Raw genomic sequence first — 22,452 nt, 5'->3', positions numbered from 1 at the left:
ACTCCACGCCACGCCCCTCCAGGGAGCCTTATTCCCGCCCCTCCAGGGAGCTTTATCCCCGTCCCCAGGAGCGCGGAGTCCCGCCCCCCGGGGGAGCCGAGCACCACCCCTGGGAGAGCCCTGCCTCGCCACGCCCCTTCAGAGAGCCAAGCCCCGCCCCCCGGGGGGCGGGGAAACCAAGGCACCCCCCCCCAACCCCCCCGGGATTCGAGGCCCCGCCCCTCCCGACAGCTAAGCCACGCCTCTAGTACATTGCCGAAGTCCCCGTCTGGGGCTTGGTCCAGCCCACCAGAGGGGACCCGAAAAGTCTTGGGCTGGCGTAGCCGAAAAGCCCCTGCCTCGACCGCCCTTCAGGGTTCATTAGGTCCCTCTCCTCGCAGCCCCACCGGTCCTAGGCGGCCCTGGCCTCCGCTCACCTGAGGACTGCGGGCCTCCAGTCGCGCGCCAGTACGGAGCACGGGAAAGGAATGTCACCGACAAACGCACGACGGCCGCCCCTTCCCGACTGAGCGCACACGACAGGTAGGCAGTAGATGGCGTGCTGCCGGTTGTGAGGGCCGAACTCACCACCTCCTGAGTACCGGACTGGAGCTCTCCCAGAGGTCACCCTGAAGACCCTACGAGGGACACCCCCCCCCGCCCCGCCCCCGGAGAATGCCTCGGGAAGGCCCTAAGGCCCCATCCAGAGCTCCCCCCAAGGATCCCCAAGGAACCCCCTGGGAAGGCCCAGAGGACCCCCAGGGAAACCGGAGGACACCCTCTCTCGAGGACCCTCGGGAAGGCCTCAAGGAGCCCCCCAAGGATCCCCCTGAGGATCCCAAAAGAACCATCCAGGGAAGCCCCGAGGACACCCGCACAGGATCGTCCCAGGAAGGCACCAAAAAGACCCCTGGGGATTCCAAGAACTCTCCAGAAAGGCTCTGAGGACCCTCTGGAGAATCCTCCAAAAAGGCCTGGAAGAGAGTCCTCCTTCTGACCCTCATGAAGGCTCAGAGGATACCAGCCCCAGACCCTTTAGGAAGGCCCAAAGGAGCCCTCTTAGAACCCTCAGGACCTCTAAAACCCCCCTGAGCACCCTTGCATGAAGAACCTCCCAGGGTAGCCCAGAGAACACTCTTCTGAGGACCTCCCAGGAAGGCCTGGAAGAACTCCCCGCAGGATCCCAAGAACCCCACCAAAAGTTTCAAAGGACCCCCAGTGTACATCTCAAGGATCCCCCCTCAGAGAATAATTCAGGATGCGCACAAGGACACCCCCACCACACCTCCCCATGACCCAGAAGGGTCATATACGGTGTGATTAGGGGAACAACACAAACTTATAGCACCTGGAACTAGTTAAGCCAAGTCGGACCCTAAATTGTGCCTTTGTTATTTAAAAACTGACATTCACTTATTTCTACCCTGATTGCAATAAAAAGGGGAAATCACACTAGGTGGGTAGTCTATATGATCTTCAGTTCAGTTCAGTTCAGTCGCTCAGTCTGATTCTGCTACCCCATGGACTACAGCACACCAGGCCTCCCTGTCCATCACCAACTCCTGGAGTTTACTCAAATTCATGACCATCCAGTCAGTGACGCCATCCAACCATCTCATCCTGTCACCCCCTTCTCCTCCCGCCTTCAATCTTTCCCACCATCAGGGTCTTTTCAAATGAAATGGGTATATCTTTCCTTTTCTCCTTTGCTTTTCACTTCTCTTCACAGCTATTTGTAAGGCCTCCTCAGACAACCATTTTGCCTTTTTGCATTTCTTTTTCTTGATCACTGCCTCCTGTACAATGTCATGAACCTCTGTCTGTAGTTCTTCAGGCACTCTGTCTATCAGATCTATATGACCTTTCTGTGCCCTGATTACCTTGTTTACTGTGCTGGAGGGTACTGTGGGTTCTAGACGGGAAGCCAGCTGGGGCCTGGGGCAGGGGTGACACAAAGCCTTCCTGTGACAGCGGCTTCCCCTTAAGCAGCACTAATAACAAGAAACTGTCATTTCCAGAGAGAAGGATGTGATTACGAGATTATGGAAGCAGACCTCTGCCTGGATGAGCCCAACTCCTTTCTGGTCCAGACTCACATCAACACCCTGAAGTGCTGGAGCAACTGCCCAGAGCCCATATGGAAGCTAAGAATCCACAGACCACTCCAGTGTTTCTGGTCAGTGTTGCTCTTTCTACTCAGATTGAAAAATAATGACTCCACCAGTTCCCTGGGCCCAGTCTCCACAAGGTCCTGGCTCTTCACTACTTCCCTAAGGAGGTCTCCAAGCAGAAAAGAGGCTGCCTACCCCAGTCCACAGAATCCCATAAATAGGGAAGTGCATCTTTTGACAAAAGTAACAATGCTGGACTTCAAACCTTGACTATCTCAGTTCCGGGCAATTGAAAAACAGCTTGTGACTGCCTTCCCTGTATCTGGGTGTTTTTTCAAACTGTCCTCTAGCCTGTTATCAGAACTCGCCTCCTGCAAGTGGTAACACAGAAACAAAAGAAGAGTCATGCTTCACTCACCTATTTAATATTAGTATTTAATGACCCCATTGACTCCGTATCACATCACACAGAGTACTTCACAATCCAGGCCTAACCTCCAGGTCTGGCAGCATCTCCTGTCTCCAAACATCTCTCAATGGGAGCCACCCAGTTCCTTAGTGGGAACGCACCATGCCTTGTCACATCCCTGCCTGTTGTTCAAGCTGTCTCCTCTGCCAGGAAAACCCTCTTCCCAGTCTGTGCCAGTAAACAGTCACCCCTTCCACCTCATCCTCAAATGGTACCCCTTCCCGGAATGTCCCTTTATTACTGCACCATCATTTGTTTTATTACAAACACGTGCTTCCTCTGGTAGCAGCCTCACCAGCTGTATCCTCTGTTGCATGACAGACATGCTAGCACACATCACGTAATAGGCAAATGTGTACTGACTACACGTTGGCTGAGTGAAGAACAACAAACTGGCTAGATGGCTACAAAGGGAGGAATGTGAACCAAACAGATTTAAAGAAGCCTTGTGGATCATTGCCATCCCCATCCAAGCTAGGAAGTCTCAGCAAACAGAAATGCGTCAACTCATGTGATAAGTATTTACAGAATGCCTGACTAACCTACATGCTATGTTCTACGTGGATCCATAGATTATAAAGCATGCACTTTGCTGCTGTATATTTCAATTTGTTTTTTTTTTTAATCTGTCTACTCATTACTAGGTCCTACTAATAAAATATTCTTCTAGAAAAGTTTTAGGGTATATTAAAATGTACAAAATAGTTTGGTTAAATTTCCATCTTTTTAAGAATGGTTAACCATGTTCATAATTTGAATTATGTATAATTCAGTTAAAAGATATACCTAAATCTACATTTTTGACAGCAGGAACAATAAAAGACTGTGTACAATAACCCACAAAGATGTTAAAGGTTTGAATTTGTGCTGACCATTAGAACAGAAAGAAATGGATGACCATGAGAACTGTGGTAATCCATAATGGGGGAGAAGAACCAGAGGGGAAGACTTAGGCTATTGCAGAAAACAATTACACATTGAACCCTGAAAGCTTTGTGTCCTTGAAGCTTTTACAGCCCGTTATGTAGAACTGGATCCTTTACAAAAAAACGCCAAAGAGGATACATTCATGCTAAAATGAGGGAAGATTAGATAGAAGAGATCTTTTTAAATGGAAAATTTTTTAAATTGTATACAGTTTTAAAGGTTACTTTTTCTTGCAGTTATTACAAAATATTGGCTACATTCCCTGTGTAATACAGTACACCTTTGAGCCTATCTCACACCCAAAAGTTTGTGCCTCTCCCACTCCTGTGTTGCCACCTCCCATGGTAACCACCAGTTCTCTGTATCTGTGAGTCATCTTTTTGTTATATTCACTAGTTTGTTGTAGTTTTAATTTATTTTTTTTTCCAAGAAAGCAAAGTGAGGATTTATTAAGTGAAAGTATGCTCACAGTGGGAGAGCAGGCAGACTCAGGTGAGTAGCTGCCTCACTTGTTGTATTTTTTAGATTCCACATATAAGCTTGTGCCTCCCACTCCCCACCCTTCTTGTGCGCCTCCCTCACTTTCTCCACTGGTAACCACTAGTGTTTGTTCCCCATGTTTGTAAAGTCGGCTTCTTTTTTGTTATACTCACTAGAGTTTGTTGTATTTTTTTGGATTCCACATATTAGTGATATCATACAGTATTTTTCTTTCTCTCTCTGGCTTATTTCACTAAGCATAATGTCCTCCAAGTCCATCCGTGTTGCTGGAAATGGCAAAAATTTTGTTCATCTTTATGCCTGATTGTATGTGCATATGTACATCACATTTTTACCCATTCATCTGTTGATGAATGTTGTGGACACTTCAGTTGCTTTTATATCTCAGCAATGGTAAATAATGCTGATATGAGCATTGGGGTATGTGTATTGATATCTTTTTTAATTAGTGGGGTCTTTTCAGATATATATCCAGGAGTGGAATTTCTGGGTCATATGGTAGTTCTGAATATTCATTGGAAGGACTGATGCTAAAGCTGAAGTTCCAATACTTTGGCCACCTGATGTGAAGAACTGACTCATTGGAAAAGACCCTGACGCTGGGAAAGATGTAAGGCAGGAAGAGAAGGGGATGACAGAGGATGAGATGGTTGGATGGCATTACCAAGTTGATGGATATGAATTTGAGCAGGCTCTAGGAATTGGTAATGAGCAGGGAAGCCTGGCATGCTGCAGTCCATGGAGTGACAAAGAGTCAGACACGACTGAGCAACTGAACTGATGGTAGTTCTGTTTTTAATCTTTTGAGAAACTTCCATACCATTTCCACAGCAGTTGTACCACAAAATCATTTGTTTTACCAAATGACTACATGCTCCCAATACATTCCCTCTTGGAATTACAAGAGGGAACTCTTTGTTATTGAGAACTCTTATCTAAGGAAATTAGTAGTGTACAGGGCAAGGCACTTTTCAACTGATTGCCTCAAAAGTCATGGAAAATAGTAGTTCTTGGACTTAAGAAAGCCTTGTCAACTTCCCCATGCTGGTTCTCAGAATCCAGATTTGAAAATGGCATCTGCTCAGAAGAAATAATCAAGGTGAGTGGAGAGAATAGAAAGTATTCAAAGGCTAAACAAGAGATTTGGTGTGAGACTCTTATGAGTCTCAACAGCAGCATATATGGGCAAAAGCTGGAAAAAGAGCAGTCCTTCAGAATTTGTTTACAATTAAAGGAACAAATGACTATAACAAAGAAAAAGGCCTGTGAAAGGCCAGCCGGTTCCATGAACATGTTACATGCTCACTTAAGAGATAGTATTAGGTTGTAGGAGTGATTTGAGATCGTTTTCCTGCAGTCACCGGGGTGTTGATTTTTGAAGTTGTACAGGAGAGCCAGGGCGTCATGGGAGAGAGGAAGTTCTCCCGCGCGCCATGCCTCTTTCGCTCTGGACACTCTCTCCTGGACCCGGTGAAGACATTCTGAAAGACTGCAAGCTATGGGGCGTCACTTGCAACACCCTCCTGGCTGAATCCTTTCTGAGAATAGCCAGGACACTGCTCTTGAGCAATAGTTGTTTGTTTACTTGTGCTAAAGAGCAGGGATGACACAAGACTGATTGGACCAACAGCCAATAGTAGCCCAGACAACAAGGAGGGTTGGATATCTCTCCCAATCAGAAAGAGAAGAGGCGGGACAGGCCGGGCAGGCCTGAAGAGCTGAACTTAAAGCTCAGTGTGACTTGCCCTCCATACTGAGTGTGGCAAAATAACCCTAACGTGTTCTGTAGTGCAGGTTAACGTTTCATGCCTTATTTACAGATTCGCAGAAATAGCGTGGTAGCATGATTTACAGCATTACTTCACTAATGCTGGGACATCATATTCTAGCAGTTACCTTATATCCCCCACGATTATGGTCATTTCATGTTAGGAAAAAAGGAATAGGGTGAGAGCTATTTAAAACTGACCCTGCTTGGCTTTCTAAAATGATTATGTGATAGTTTAAAAAGTACCATGAGGTTTCTGGAGAAAGCACTGAATAAATTCACAAGACAGATTTGTTCTTCTGTACATTATGTAGATTATTTAAAAGATGAGTCATATTTGCTATTTGTTTAAAAATAAATCTTGCTATGCTTATATTAACTAGCTTAAAACCTTCCTTTGGAAACCAGATAGAATGTTTAACTCCTCTTTATTTTTTAATTGGATTCTATATGAGTGATATTAACTGACCACTCAGAATATCATTTACATTGAATATCATTTACATTGAATGTCTATTGAACTGCAATCTGAGGGCACATGAAATTTTTCACATTTAAGTACCTTTGTTTTCAAAATTCACGTGAAGTTACAGTATTTATTGGTTGATATTTGTTTGCATATAACAAATTAGTCAACTTTAAATATAATTTATTTCAATATGCTTCTCTTTCAGGCTCATGAGATAACTTTACACACCAACTGCTTTAAATGATTTTCTGAGATACCTATGGGGTTGTGAGGTTTTAAATTCAAGTAGGAATTTAAGATAAGACCATACCAATCACTGTTAATATGGACTTCAATACTTGAAAAATCATAGAGTAATCCTGCCCCATCACTATTATAGCCCTTGTGGTAATCCCTGGGGTAGTGAACCCAAGGCTTGAGGTAATCTGGTAAAGCTTTATGGATGCCTAAGGGACTAGAAAATATGAAACCCTTTTTACCCTCCCCCCAGTTCCATATGCCTGATATCGATTTTTTTTTCACTCTTCTTGCATTGGGAGCAGTTGTCCAGCAAGGGAACAAAAAGTCCATTTCTTACAAGGCAGCAATTAAGCCAAAAAAGCACTCACCAGTCAATACTCAATATCGTAAAAACCCAGAAAAGAAAGCAATTCACCGTCCACACTCTCATGGAGACTTCGAAACTGATCATTTTGTGTTTGGGAGAAGGTGGGTACTCTTATTGGATTCCCCCCATCCCAATCTTTGCAGAATAAATACAAAAATACTAAGAATACCCATGGAGCTTAAAACCTTCCTTTGGAAACCAGATAGAATGTTTAAGTCCTCTTTATTTTTTAATTGGATTCTATATAGTCTTGTTTTTAAAAAATTTATTTGCTAATTGTATTTGGCTATGCCGGGTCTTAGCTGTAGCGGGCAGGATCTTTGAGTTATGATCTTGCAGCATTTGAACCCTTAGTTGCAGCATGTGAGATCTTGTTCCTCAGCCAGGAAGAGAAGCCAGGCCTCCAGTATTGGGAGCATGGAGTCTCAGCCACTGGACCACCAAGAAAGTCCCTAAGTCCTCTTTATTAACTGTACCTTATCAGAGATTTTTCAAGGTAAAGAACTGTGACAGAAAGGGCGGGGGGGAACCTGGGAAAGTGACATATGCCCAATACAGTGTTCTTTTGTGAACAGTGATACAGCGCAGAGCCACAACTAACAGCATTGTTCTGAGTGGGGGGTGATTATACGACAGACTTTGCTTCTCTGTAAAGGAAATTCCAGCTGCACTGGAACCCTTTTGAGAGCTATGTTTTAGTAGGTTCTGTATGTTTGTATAATAAATGTTCATTAGCACAATCCAAATACTTTATCAGACATTATAAGAAAGGCTTTTTCCAACTCAAAAAAGGGGAGAACACTTTCAAAGTCCAAGATATTAAAAAAGCAAAAACAGTCAAAGAATCAAGTGCTGTTCATTCACAAAGCTGTTTATTAGATGTTTGAACTGGGCAATAACTGACTTGCTCACTAAACGCTTCATAGAGATTTATATTCTACCAGGTCACTTCCATCTGCTCCTCAGCAAACACCTGGAGTTCTAAAATATAGTACAAATGAGTCTGGGACTGAGAAAAATGGTTAGGTATTCAAGGCAGTTCTGCTAGTTAGTCACTGAAAGACTGTGAGGACTGAATTTGGGTAAGGCTCCCTATTTGAGAGAAGAGCGGAGATCAGTGAAAGGTAGTGAACTCTGCCAAGTGCGGACAGGCCGGCGCCCTGCCATTGCAGATGATGCCCAGGGCCCCCTCCACCCCAGAAGTCACCTAAGGCCGAATGTCAAGCCCAGGGCACGGACTTTCTCCAAAGCCAGACTCGACTGACCATAACCTGAAATAACGCAGTTTTGGCTCTTTTCCCAGTTGGGACAATGTGTGATGGAAGTTACCAGTTGACAGTTTCCTTAGAAGAGAAAACTGAGATGTCCTTGACGTGGAAAGCCAACGGAAACAAAGACACAGAAAGCCGCCGACGGAAAAGAACCAGCAGCTTCCAGCTGTGAGCTCTGAGAAGGCAGGGGCACAACAGGCCTTTATTTTCCTGTGGAAACATCGCTGGCCACCGTAACTGGCACCAGGAACAGGAGCGAGGCCGCGCCCCTGCATCTCTGCCAGGGAAGGAGAACCGCGCGCGTCTGCCGGGCACGTGCCCGCGGGGGACGGCCAGGTTCCGGGCTCGCGCGCCCCCGGCCAGTGGCCGGTCGCCGCGCGCCAACTCGCTCCCGCGAGCCCGGGCCTGACCCGTTGCGCATGCGTGCGGCTCGCTCCTCGCCACTCACGCGCTTCGACCCCGCCCCGGCCGCTGCGCGCGGCCCGCTTCCGCCACGCCCGCCATGGCGGCCGCTGCGGCCCGCCCCTGGCCCCGCCTCCCGGGACGCCGCGCAGGTCACCTGACGCGGCTGCGGGCTAAGGAGACACAAGAGAAGTCGCTGTCGCCACCGTCGGAGCTGTCGCCGCCTCTGCCGCCGCCCGCAGCCTCCAACTCGCCGCCCCCACCCAGCCTGCAGCGCCATGCCGTCCGAGAAAACCTTCAAACAGCGCCGAACCTTCGGTGGGTGCCGCGGGCCGGACGCTGTCTGAGGGCCGGCGGGGGCTTCGGGGCCGAGGCAGCGGGGCCCGGCCGAGCCGAGGGGCTCCGGAGAGGGCGGGCGAGCGGAGGGCTACTGGGCGGAGGGGCCGAGGCGAGCTGAGGCGGGAGCTGCGGGAAGACCGGGCCCGGGCGGCCGAGGGAGTCGAGGCAGGGAGCCTGACGGGCCGAGGGCCGCCGGGCCTGGGGGTCTAAGGGGCCGAGGGCGCGCTGGCTGGGAGCTGCTGAATCACCTTTCGGCCCGGGCGGCCGGCGGGCTGTGAGCTCGGGGCCGTCAGCGCTCCAGCCCCGGGGTGTTCGGGCCCTCCGACAAGACGAGCGCTAGTGGCGCAGGGGTGCAGTCCTTGTGGGTGAGTCTGGCCCGGCGCCGGGCCGGGTTCTCAGAGGTGGTGGCACCGCGGGTGCACGTCTAGGTCACACATGGTCCCTTCAGACGTCAGTACCTCCACGGAGAGGGGTCCTCACGCCCGCCCCTTCCCCTGCAGCCCCGCATGGCTGCGACGTCTTGGTCCTATTTGTGGCACAAGCGCGAGGGTGGGTGGCTCTTCTCACTGGCTAGCTACAGCATTCTTTGACACCAGCGGCAAATCCGTTCTCTCCCAGTTCGGGCTGGAGTCCCTACTTAGCACGCTGGTTGGTGGAAACCGAAAGTAACACCATCACAATACTTACTCCTGCACAACACCGATGGGAAGGAAGTGATTGGTGCTCCTTTTAAAGCAAGACAGTGCTGCAATAACAGCGTGGCCTCCTTGTATATCCCCTGTGTAGGGCTTGTTTGTTTATCTCAGGCCAGGTGGAGTAGGGCGGGACCAGCGTTCCTTCCTGTCTTAATCTTTTTCAGGATCTTGAGCAGTATCTCTGCTGTCTTACTTTGATCTAGTTTCCCGGAGTCTGGAAAAGAGGCAAGCGTTCATTTGAACCTGGATATGGTTTTGTAGATCTCATTATCGATAATTATTTCCTGTGCTTGAGAAACTCCAAAAAATGAAATTCATAGTGATCTGAAGAGCATATCCTTTCAGCCTCTTGAAGCAGTTGTCTGGTTAGCAAGACTTAGAGGTGTCTTTCCTTTTTTTTTTTTTTAAAGAAATTTTGTCTGTAGTGACCTTTGTGAACTAAGATATTCTTGAATATTAGTTTTTGTGCAGCCCTGGGAGCAGATTTGCCATTGTACCTGGCTTCTTTCCTTACTGGCATTAAAAGTTAACTGAGGACGTTTGTATGGGAAAGATGCCCGTTTTCTCATGACTAGATACAATAGTTAACTTTCTTTTTGCTTAGAGTACTTTTAGGTTATCTAGAAAAATCCTTGAAGAAGAGTAGGTAGAGTAGGAAAAGTGAGGAATAATGAGAATAAAAGTGAAAATAAATGACAATAAAATAATGAATTAGAAGGAATTCACCTGGTGCCTGTGGCCCTGAGGGTAAACCAGCAGGAATGCCTTAGTTTTTCTCCATTTGTGTATGTTGCCTATACTATATTTGTGGGCTTTCCTCTTTGTTCACCTTTATTTACTACCACTCCTTTTTTTTTTTCTCCCTTGTCTCCTGACTCTTGATTCGTTTTTTTTTTGTGTGTGTGCTTTTATTGAGAAATGACATTCATTACTGTGTAAATTTAAGGTATCCAGCGTGATGACTTGGTTTACATATCTTGTGCAATGATGACTACAGTAGGTTCAGTTCAGTTCAGTCGCTCAGTCGTGTCCGACTTTTTGCGACCCCATGAATCTCAGCACTCCAGGCCTCCCTGTCCATCACCAACTTCGGAGTTCACTCAGACTCACGTCCATCTAACATCAATAAAAAAGGTATATTTTCTCCTTGTTAGAAGAATTAGTATTACCCTCTCCTCTTTTTTTTTTAAAGGGCTTAATAGTCATTTTGCAGAAGAATGTATCATTTAATGGCTACTGCCTTTCCTTGCTGTTGATCATGATAATCAGCACTGAAATTATTTTGTAGCACAGTAAATGAGTCAATCAGTTCTTTCTGTAGAAAGGTTCTACCCTTTTTGTAGAACCTAAGACCAGCCCCAGTTAGCTTGAGCAATAAGTACTCTTCCCAAGTGAGTGAGTTTGGGTTAATTAAAAATTGAGTATAGCTCTGATACATATATTGTACCAGGGTTGAGAGGAATCTTAGAGCTCACCCAAAACAAGGACTTCCTTTTGTAGCCAAGGAAACTGGGTGGGGCCCTGAGAGGTGGAGATCATGGTCCACCTAGTGGCAAAGTCTGGACTTGTCCTTCAGCCCTTCTGGTAGGAATTCTTCCCATCCTCCAGGAGGTAGCCAGTACATGAAGTGGACTAGCACTGAGTCAAGAGGCAGTGATGTGTCCTTACAAATATTTTGAATAATTTTGTGAACTTTAAAGCTATACTTGAGCAAATATTTTTGGATTCAGTTTTCTCAAATGTCATAATTTCACTCCATTTTCTTTTGGGTTGCCCTAGTTTAATAACAGATCTGTCTCCTAGACATAATCTGCTGAGATTCAATGTTAAACCTAGATCTTAAGCTTCACCATCAATAACAAAATGGGTCTGCGTTCTCTCAGAAGTTGATGTAGTAGTCTAGAATAAATAACTCCAATTACTCTAACAGGTAGACTGAAGAGTGAGTTTATGCCAACACCTAGATAACACTCCCTGAGCTTAAGCTATGTCACTCCTGGATGGGTGGGATTTTACATTGTTTATTTCTAGGCATATTGGGGGAAATATTTATTATGCTTCCATTTCATCTTTGTACAAACCTGAGCCCTGGGGGAATACAGAAGTGACTGAAGCCGGGGCAGTCTGTTGAGAAAGGCAAATGATAAACAGATCGTAACAGTGCTAAGAAAGTAACTGGGTGAAAGAAGTGTTCTTTTATGCCATTGATCAGTGGTGTTGGTAATGCTTTTGTTAAATATACTGCTGGCCTGTGAAAGCAGCCTTCTACTCAAAGAGGTTTCAACATATACTATATTTATATTTAATTTCTCAAGGCTTACCGCTGGATTTTCATTGCAGCTGGCCAGGACGCTAATGATATTCCTCTAGGACTTTGGTACTACTCTTGTCATCTTAAGGAAGTCACTTGTCTTCCTCAGTGAAAATGATCATTTTTGCCTTCCTTTTTGGGCCGTATTTTGGGGATAAATTAACAATAACTGAAACAGATGACCTACCGGGATTTTGATAGGATGCTGCTCTAGGATAAGTCGGACGTAGAGAAGGGATAAGGGGGCTAGATCTGTTGATACTTTATCAAAGAAGGGTGGTGTCCACCCTCTTCTGAAGGAAGCAGAGACTACAACTGTGGGAGAATCAGTATCTCTCGAGACTTAACTGGAGAAGGCAATGTCACCCCACTCCAGTACTCTTGCCTGGAAACCCCATGGATGGAGGAGCCTGGTGGGCTGCAGTCCATGGGGTCGCTAAGAGTCGGACACGACTGAGCGACTTCACTTTCACTTTGGGGGATGAATCAAGATAAAGCTTTGACACTATGGTTTGAAGCCCAACATTTAGAGTCCATTTTGCTTTTCCCTTCCCCACTTAACCATAATAAACCTGTTCTCCTTATATAAAAAATCTTTCATCCTTAAGCTTGAGTGATTCCTTTTTAGTTCAGTTCAGTCGTGTCCGACTCTTTGCAAACCCATGAACTGCAGCACACCAGGCTTCCCTGTCCATCACCAACTCTCGAAGCTTGTTCAAACTCATGTCCACCGAGTTGGTGATGCCATGTGATTCCTTTTACCTTAAATTTATTTGGATAAGCTTTTAAATGTGAAACATCTCAGGGTATGTTAAACTTATTATTTATTGGCTGCAGTGATTTAAGTAAATTATGATTTCCCTTTGCTTGTGAAATCTGCTCTGACAAGATAAAGATTTTTGTTATGAAGAGGGCTGGTAGTGGAGTATAGGTGGTTCAGCATCTTTTCTGGGATAGAACAGATATAAGGACAGAGCTGAGAGAAGTGATGCAGTATCAGTGACACCCCAGAAATAGAGAGGAGTTCAAAGGATGATGTAAAGAAAAACTCTGCCTTTGTGTTTCTTCTACTTGACAGTACTGTCCTGAACACTGTGGCTCACTTTTTTGTGTGTGTGTATGACTCACTTCTGACACCAGACATAAGTGTTTTTCCACACAACAAGCAATTCAGCTCATTGTCCTGTTTAACTCAGTTGTGACACTACCTGGCGATAGCCTCAGATCCAGTCCATGGGGTTTCAAAGAGTTGGGCACGACTGAGCAACTAACACTTAAACTTGGAGCTTCTTCTCGGTCCAGCCACTGAGCTGGTAGTCAGTCACTGGTTGTCATATAAAATCCACTTTTTGTCACACATCACAATGCAATAGAGAAATGCTTCTTTGTTTTTGTATAGAATAAGAGAAGACAACACTTTAGAATGATGATTTTCTTTTTTATTTTCAGTCTGCTAACTCAGCATTCAAAAAACTAAGATCATAGCATCCAGTTCCATCATTTCATGGCAGATAAATGGGGAAAAAGTGGAAACAGTGACAGATTTTATTTTCCTGGGCTCCAAAATCACTGTGGATGCTCACTGCAGCCATGAAATTAAAAGACACTTGCTCCTTGGAAGAAAAAGCTGTGATCAACCTAGACAGCATATTAAAAAGCAGATATCACTTTGCCACAAAGGTCCATATAGTCAAACCTATGGTTTTCCAGTAGTCATGTGTGGATGCGAGAGTTGGACCATAAAAAAGGCTGAGCACGGAAGGATTGATGCTTTTGAACTGTGGTGCTGGAGAAGACTCTTGAGAGTCCCTTGGACAGCAAAGAGATCAAACCAGTCCATCCTAAAGGAAATCAACCCTGAATATATTCACTGGAAGGACTGATGCTGAATCTTCAGTACTTTGGCCATGATTCGAAGAGGTGACTCATTGGAAATAAGACCCCAAAGCTGGGAACTGTTGAGGGCAGCAGGAGAAGGGGATGACAGGATGAGATGGTTGGATGGCATCACTGACTCAACAGACATGAGTTTGAGCAAACTCCTGCAGAAGGGAAGGACAGGAAAGCCTGGTGTGCTAAAGTCCATGGGGTCAGAAAGAGTCAGACACGACTTAGCAACTAAACAACACAAGGCACCCACTTACTGAGCGTTTCACTTTTACAGTTTGCTTCAAATGCTGAAGGACCATAGGATGGTCGACATTGAGTTCTTTGGCAACTTCTCTTGCAACATCAGTGATCCTCTCAATTGGTCATTGTCAACCTCTGATGCCTGGCCACTACAATCCTCATCTTCAGGGCTTTCATCTCCTTTGCAAAACTTCTTTGAACCATCAAAGAAGTTGGGCCAAATGTGTTGTTGATGCTGCAAGTTGTCTCTGATGTTTTATGACCCGTTTTGAACTCATTAAAAAATTGCTCAGATTTGCTTTTTGTACATCATTTCTATAGTCTAAAATAGATAAAAAATAAACAGCAAGTAATGCTATCAGCAAAAAAAAATAAAGTGAGAAATTCACATTAAAATGATGTATAGCATAACCACATTTATTTCAGAATGTATTCCAGTATCAAATGGTGAAGTTCAACAGTGCAAAACCGCAATTACTTTTGCACCAACCTAATATGAAGGCTATGAAAGCCTGCCAGGGAACAGCTGAAGGAAGAGATGCATGGGGTGAGGAAGAGATGCATGGGGTGAGGAAGAGATGCATGGGGTGAGGAAGAGTGCTGAACACAGGAGTTTCTGTCTCCTTGGAGTTTGGTAATTGCATTCTCCTTCCACCCAGAAGCACTCCAAACCGTTTGTATTAATAAATTCATTTGTATCACTTTTTAGATTCTACTGTAAGTGATGTCATATGATACTTGTTTTTCTCTGACTTACTCAATATGATAATCTCTAGGTCCATCCATGTTGTTGCAAATGACATTATTTCATATTGAATAATGGAGCATTTATTAACCATTTACTATGTGCAGATATTTGCAAGGGGTGTACCAATGATCTCATCGAATCTTTAATTTTTCACTATGATTTATTATAGGATATTAAATATAGTTCCCTTACTATAAAATAGGACCTTGTTTATGCATTCTTTATATAATAGTTTGCATCTGCTGATACCAAACTCCCAATCTAACACTCCCCCTCCTCCCTGCCCTTTGGCAACCACAAATCCATTCTCTATGTATTTGAGTCTATTTCTGTTTCATAGATAAATTCATTTGTGTCATATTTTAGGTTTCACATATTAGTGATATCATATATTTGTCTTTCTCTTACTTTGCTTAGTATGATAATCTCTAGGTCTATCCATGTGGCTGTAGATGGCATTATTTCATTCTTTTTGGCTGAATAATACTCCATTGTATGTATATACCACATCTTTATCCATTCCTCTGTTGATAGACACTTCGGTTGCTTTTTTGTCTGGTCTGTCATGAATAGTGCTGCTGTGGACATTGGGGTGCATGTATCTTTTCAAGTTAGTTTTCTTTAGATATATTTTCTTTAGATATATATATGCTCAGGAGTGGGATTGCAGGGTCATATGGTAGTTCTGCTTTTTGTTTTTTGAGGCACTCCTTACTGTTTTCCATAGTGGCTACACCAGCTTACATTCCCACCAACAGTAGTGGGGTTCCCTTTTCTCCACACCCTCTCCAGTATTTATTTGTAGGTTTTTTAATGATGGCCATTCTGATCAGTGTAGATGATAAACAACTCACTGTAGTTTTGATACATGATAATTATTAGTTATGTTGAGCATCTTTTTGTGTGCCTGTTGGATGTCTTTGTAGAAATGTCTATTTAGGTCTTCTGGTTATTTTTTAATTGGATTGTTTGTTTTGTTGTTGAGTTGTATGAACTGTTTGTATATTTTGGAAATTAAGCCCTTGTCAGCTGCATCATTTGCAGATATTTTTCTCCCCCTCTGTAGGTCATCTTTTTGTTCCTTTAAATGTTTCCTTTGCTGTGCAAAAGCTTGTAAGTTTGATTAGGTCCTGTTTGTTTATTTTGCTTTTATTTCTATTGCCTTGGGAGACTAAGAAAACACTGTGAAGATTTATGTCAGGGAATGTTTTACCTGTACTGTCTTCTAGGATTTTTATGGTGTCCTCTTACATTTAGGTCTTTAAACCATTTAGAGTTTATTTTTGTGAATAGTAAGAGTGTGTTATAACACTGATTTACATGTAGCTGTCCAGATTTTCCAGTACCACTTGCTGAAGAGACATTTTTCCATTGTATGTTCTTGCCTTCTTTGTCAAAGATTAATTGACTGTAGGTGTGTGGATTTATTTCTGGGTGCTCTGTTCTGTTCCACTGATGCATATGTCTGTTTTTGTGCGACTAACACAGTTTTGATTACCATAGCTTTGTAGTATTGTTTGAAGTCTGGAAAGTTATTCCTCTTGCTTTGTTCTTTTTCTTCAGGATTGCTTTGGCAATTCTGGGTCTTCTGTGGTTCTATATAGCTTTTAGGATTATTTGGTCTAGTTCTGTGCAAGGGTAACTTGATAGGGATTACATTAAATCTGTAGATTGCTTTGTGTAGTGTGGCTACTTTAACAATATTCTTCCACTCCAAGAGCATGGGATATATTTCCATTTCTTTGAATCAACATTAATTTTATTAATGTTTTATAGCTCTCAATGTATAAGTGATTCACCTCTTTGGTCAGGTTTATTCCCAAGTCTCATTTTGTTTTTGATGCAGCTTTAAAAGATATACATACATATATATATATATATATATTACATTACTTTTCTGATATTTCATTGTTAATGTAGAGAAATGCAACCAGTGTCTGTATGTTAACCTTGCATACTAACCTTTGCGAGATATGAGGTGTTAGTATTTGGTTTCTCTCAGTTCTAGGGAAGATGTTTTTACTGCTTTGCTCTGCCACAGCTAAGGATAGGTGGGGTCAGATATGGAAGTCTACCAGTGCAGAAAATAAGTTGGATTTTTGGCCCTTAATAATGCCGGTGTTTCTTCCTTTCTTTACAGAACAAAGAGTAGAAGATGTCCGACTTATCCGAGAGCAGCATCCTACCAAAATCCCGGTAGGTCATCTCTGTTTCAGTTATTGTTAATGTACACAGAAGGGAGCACTGCTTCAGTAGTGCTTCTCCATGTGACTGCCTGATGGCTTCTGCAGGAATCTACAACCATGCAACCAGTGTGTTTGTTTAGTGACCTGGAATGGAGGCGTCTTCATCTGCAGTGTAATCTGATCACTGTTTCCTCCCAAGTCTGAGTCTGCTGCCTTTATGTTACACACTTCACAAGCCATGTAAATTTTACTTGGTAGAGAAGGGATAAGGGGGCTAGATCTGTTGATACTTTATCAAAGAAGGGTGGTGTCCACCCTCTTCTGAAGGAAGCAGAGACTACAACTGTGGGAGAATCAGTATCTCTCAAGACTTAACTGGAGAAGGCAATGGCACCCCACTCCAGTACTCTTGCCTGGAAACCCCATGGATGGAGGAGCCTGGTGGGCTGCAGTCCATGGGGTCGATAAGAGTCGGACATGACTGAGCGACTTCACTTTCACTTTTCACTTTCATGCATTGGAGAAGGAAATGGCAACCTACTCCAGTGTTCTTGCCTGGAGAATCCCAGGGACGGGGAAGCCTGTTGGGCTGCCGTCTCTGGGGTCGCACAGAGTCGGACAGGACTAAAGCGACTTACCAGCAGCAGCAGCAGCAAGACTTAACTGTGACTGTACAGTCGAGGCTGCCTGACTTGGCCCCAGAGAAAGAAGACTTCTTATGTTCGGTTTCTTTGCAGGAGATGGGGGAAAAGATGCTGCTCCTAGTGTAAGGGCCCACATGTGCTGTGCCCTGGGTCCTTTGGTGGTGGACCTTAAATAGTTCCTGTTGTGACACTAGGTCTAGGGAGAAATGGTCAAGGAGCTTGTGGCTTCAGACAGAGGCTGAATTGTGGCCCTAGGTTCAGGGTTACTAAGTGATCTTGGGCTAATTACTAAAATTCTGAGAGGAGCTGCTGTATCTTCATCTGTAAAATGGGAAGAGAATCCGATCCCACGTGGCTGGGAAAATGTGCATAATTCTGGGGACATGATTGTCACCTCTTACAGACTGTATCCACTGCTAACTTCTGCAGAAGCTTCCATAGTTGGCTTTCTGATTGATCATTTCGTACCAAAGTGAGGGAAGAGAAGATGGGAAGATCTGGGATTAGGGTTGTGAAGTAGACAGAAGAGATGATAGGAAGGGTCTGCTCAGCAGGGCAGGACTGGAGGATCCTGTACTTAAACGTATGTTTGCTGTGTTTCTTAGACTGGTTGGAAATTTCAGTCTGTCTTCACGCTTAGGCCTACATATGACCTGGGCATGAGGTTTCTGGGTAATTTCCCTAATTTTAAGGTTTTTCTTCACTTTTGAGTACCTGCTGTGTCTATTTGCTAGCAGGTACTTGGCAGTCATTGGAATCAAAATAACCAGCCCAACAGTCCACTAGTATTGTTCCATAACCTCCTTTTGAAATATGAATGTTTGCATACATTTTCAGTCATCTTTTTGCTAGTAGTTTCAGGGTTTTTGCAGAAGTCATATTCTTACTTGCAGATACCATGTTTTGAACATACCTCGTAGATACAGAAAGCTATTGATCTTGCCAGGGAAGGTGACGACAGCTTGGCTTGCCTTACAGAACCTCATGTAGGCCCCATACAGTGGAACAGTATATATATAAGCATTTAAACTCTCCTAAAGATTCCCCATTCCTGCCTTACAACTTGGAGAAGGAAATGGCAACCCACTCCAGTGTTCTTGCCTGGAGAATCCCAAGGATGGGGGAGCCTGGTGGGCTGCCGTCTCAGGGGTCGCAGAGAGTTGGATATGACTGAAGCGACTTAGCAGCAGCCTTACAACTTCTTGTTGTTATAACAGCAGGCTAAAGAATCGCTCTACATGGGGAAGGCTATCCATGGTGCTCAGTAAATAGGTAATACTAAGGCTCATGGGCAGTCACTAGTCTGCAGTCATAGCTTATATAATGTGGCTTACCACTAAAAAACAACTTTTTTCCTTTACAGGAAGGAAGTATGGCAAGAAGCTAATGGATTTAAGTCGTAATGCGGAACTATTTTTGATCACTGCGTGGTTCAAGATTCTTTTAAAACTCATTTGTTAAAAAAGCAAAGATATTTTATCAAAGTGACAGAATCTCTGAGAAGTCTGCAAAAAAAAAAACAAAAATAAAAAATTGTCTCCAGACCAGCTAATCGTGATCTCTACTTGTCAGATATTTACTTAGCATTTGAGTCTATTACCATACTTAAGATCTTAAAGTTTTATTAAAACTCTCGTCATGTCACAGGTAGTGGAATTGGTGTAGATTGAGATCATTAAAGCTGGTACTCAGCATCTCTGTTCTTTTAGGGCTTGGGGTCTCTTCTTCTGTAGTGTATTTTCATAGTTGCAAATAACAGAAGGCACAGCACTTTCCCCCCTGGTGGCACCCCTGCCCTTCTCTGAAGGCAGCCGTGTTGTCTCGTGCACTGTATTTCATAAGGAACAAGTGTGCTGTTGTAAACCCTGTTTTGGCATGTGCCAGTTACAACAAAGGAAGTATTTTAACTACTTTTCATTGTTAATGGCTATTTTAAAAACCACTTTTGTGGCTTCTTTTCTAGGTAATAATAGAACGATACAAAGGTGAGAAACAGCTTCCTGTCCTGGATAAAACAAAGTTTCTGGTGCCTGATCATGTCAACATGAGTGAGCTCATCAAGATAATAAGGTATTTAATCATCTTTTAAACTTATTTCTTTGGGTAACTTCTCATTCTTTAACAGGCTTACAGATAAATCTGCCATCTAGTTCTGATAAAAATATGTGCAACTTAGTTAACACTATAAGGCGTTCCATTTCTGAGTCTTCAGATTTCTTACCTGCTGCATCTCAAGTGTTTTCTGATTCTTCATCCTGACATCTATGTAGATACCATGCGGGCTCAGCAGTTTGGTGCATGGGCTTAATTAGTTGCTATCACAAAGCATGTGGAATCTTCCCGGACCAGGGATTGAACCTGTGTCCCCTGCATTAACAGATTTTTATCCACTGAGCCACCAGGAAAGTCCAGCATACTAGTTTAAAACTGGCCTAAGGAGTGTAGTAAGAATGATCTCTCAAGGGTTATCGTTAATACTTATCATGCATATAGTCATAGAAAACATTTTGTGCTTTGTGAGAAGAAATTCAAATCATCAGTTAAGTCATATTGCATTTTGCCAGAAGCAACATTAGCAAAATCTTTATACTTCTATGGGATTCCCTGGTGGCTCAGACAGTAAAGCATCTGCCCACAATGTGGGAGACCTGGGTTCGATCCCTGGGTTAGGAAGATCCCCTGGAGAAGGAAATGGTAACCAGTACTCTTGCCTAGAAAATTCCATGGATGGAGGAGCCTGGTTGGCTACAGTCCATGGGGTCGCAAAGAGTCAGACACGACTGGGCAACTTCACTTTCACTTCACTTTATACTTTTATACTGATCCAATGTGGGTGATGTTTTGTACATTCTCCCTGTGTACTGATGTATCAATATTTCTTCACATGTTTTCTTTCAACAGAAGGCGCTTACAGCTCAATGCTAATCAAGCCTTCTTCCTGTTAGTGAATGGACATAGCATGGTGAGTGTGTCCACTCCGATTTGTGAAGTGTATGAAAGCGAGAAGGATGAAGATGGATTCCTGTATATGGTATACGCCTCTCAGGAGACTTTTGGAATGAAATTATCTGTGTAAGACTAAAAGAAAAATGCGTGTTACAGAATTTTTTAAACCCTTACCAAGGAATAAAAAAGGGATATTACCAACTGAGGTTGATCAGTTCATCTAATCACCGATCATCAAAACAGTAGTTTCCTGCCTAGGAGTTTTAGGAAGTTGTTTTTTTGTACTTCAAACAGAAAAACTGAGCTCCAGATGAGCACATTCAGCTTTGGGAAACTTTATTATTTCACCTAGGCTATCTTGTTTTTAAATTTAATGTTTAAAAATAAAATACTTTGCATTATAAGTTGCCAATAAAATAGACCTTCAAGTTAATGTTTTTTTCCCCCAAAAGAAACTTGCAGTTTTGAGCATTCAGAGAGACATTGTCTTCTCTAGGTTCACAGAAGCTGCCAACTTTTTATAGAAGGGTTTGCAGTCAACTGGAGGAATCTCCTTGAGAGGATCTTTAAGTATATGTTGTCAGGTATAGCCACCTACCCCCAATGCATTTGCCATAATAGTTGGCAAAAAGCAGGGTGAATGGGGGTGTACAGGAAATAAGGAAACCGTGCTGCTGTCCAGGGTCCCCACTTGCTAGTAAGTGTGTTTCAAGTTAGCACTCTCGTTCCAGAGTTCTCATTTGGTTTGTTCTCTAGACAGTAACACAGAAAAACACCACTGCTCAATAGGAACCTTGAATAATTTATAATTTTGGTCAAGTTTCTCAGAAGGCCTAGAGAAAGACATTTTTTGTTTTGAATATTCTCTTAAGAGCTCAGAATGGTGCCTGCTTTGGTAAATAAACAAGCAGTTACATGGGTTTCATTCTTTGGGACAAAGGTAGAAAGCTGCAGGATACTGAAACTAAAAGCATTGAGATTCAGATACTTCTTCTGCCTTTTGGCTTGTAGCTGTAGATGATCCATGTTTTATGTTGTGTGTGACTAAAATATGTTATTAAAACATTTTTAAGAGTATTTCAGTTATCACTGTTAGGTCAGGCAGTCATCAAAGTACTCCCGCTCCATGTGCATGTCAGTTTTGAAAATAGCAAAAGGAAACGTTCTTCACAGATACTGATGTCAGACGTTAAACATTTTTGAAGTCCAACTAGAGTAAATAACGAGTGCTTCCTACTACCTGCATGGGGTTCACTATGTACCATTTTTTGTGAGAGCTGCCACAGAAGGATCAGACCCACTTGAGACTGTACACGCAGCAGGCCACCGTTCACTCTTGTGTATCTAGATGTGTGTGGAAAACCTGTATCTGTTAGTGGCAGTTATTTACTGTAATTGAGGAAGAAAAAGCAATATTACTGCATACGGGCACTCAGCCCCAATCTGCTCTTCCTGCTGCATGCATCTGTCCACATGTAACTTTTAATATGTATATTTTTACATTATGTACATTCTTAATTAGCCTGTCTTGTTTAGAGTGTATACATCATTATATCTGACATTCTTGTAACTACTGTGTGATCAATAAGATTCCTATAAGAAACTCTGCTTTTTAAAGACAAAAATACCGTGCTGAGAGGGCTGACTTAACTTATATCCCACATTAATGGGTGGTCACTCTATTTATAGGATCTTTAAAACATTTTTAATGAACTAAGGTGAATAAAGGCACAACTAAAAACTATCATCAAAGTTCAAGTTAATGGCTTAGTATTTGAGACTTGCAGTCTGTACTATCCAAAGCCACGGGGATAATACCCTCCCAAGTGAGGAGTGTTGAGGCTGGTCTCACTGTGGGTGGAGGGACACCCACCTCTAAAGGTCCCTGCCTTATGAGCAAGAGACCTTGCTCCACCTTGCTCACGTTGGTCAAAGTGTCCTGCCTTCAA

The 22,452-nt window shown here is 43.6% G+C and overlaps 1 protein-coding gene across 3 annotated transcripts; it reads left to right on the top strand.

The window, feature by feature from the left end:
- Positions 1-189: 189 nt before the first annotated feature.
- MAP1LC3B (microtubule associated protein 1 light chain 3 beta) lies at positions 190-22,248 on the top strand. Of its 3 annotated transcripts, none has more exons than XM_070388588.1 (5): positions 190-522; positions 1,998-6,932; positions 8,135-8,822; positions 16,868-16,923; positions 18,921-19,104. In XM_070388588.1, exons 3-5 carry the CDS (start codon positions 8,605-8,607, stop codon positions 19,016-19,018), a joined length of 372 nt encoding a protein of 123 aa, XP_070244689.1. In that variant the 5' UTR covers positions 190-522; positions 1,998-6,932; positions 8,135-8,604; the 3' UTR covers positions 19,019-19,104. The 3 variants fall into 3 exon arrangements, with proteins under 3 accessions (XP_070244689.1, XP_070244688.1, XP_070244690.1); XM_070388589.1 differs by lacking the exons at positions 190-522; positions 1,998-6,932; positions 18,921-19,104 and adding exons at positions 13,299-13,769; positions 19,521-19,627; positions 20,459-22,248 and having other exon boundaries at positions 8,675-8,822; XM_070388587.1 differs by lacking the exons at positions 190-522; positions 1,998-6,932; positions 18,921-19,104 and adding exons at positions 19,521-19,627; positions 20,459-22,248 and having other exon boundaries at positions 8,399-8,822.
- Positions 22,249-22,452: the final 204 nt, after the last annotated feature.

The sequence above is a fragment of the Bos mutus genome, chromosome 18 (assembly GCF_027580195.1).
Source record: "Bos mutus isolate GX-2022 chromosome 18, NWIPB_WYAK_1.1, whole genome shotgun sequence".
In the NCBI taxonomy this organism is placed as follows: domain Eukaryota; kingdom Metazoa; phylum Chordata; class Mammalia; order Artiodactyla; family Bovidae; genus Bos; species Bos mutus.
The sequence above is the reverse complement of the archived record's forward strand: the minus strand, read 5'-3'. Positions and strand labels throughout refer to the sequence as shown.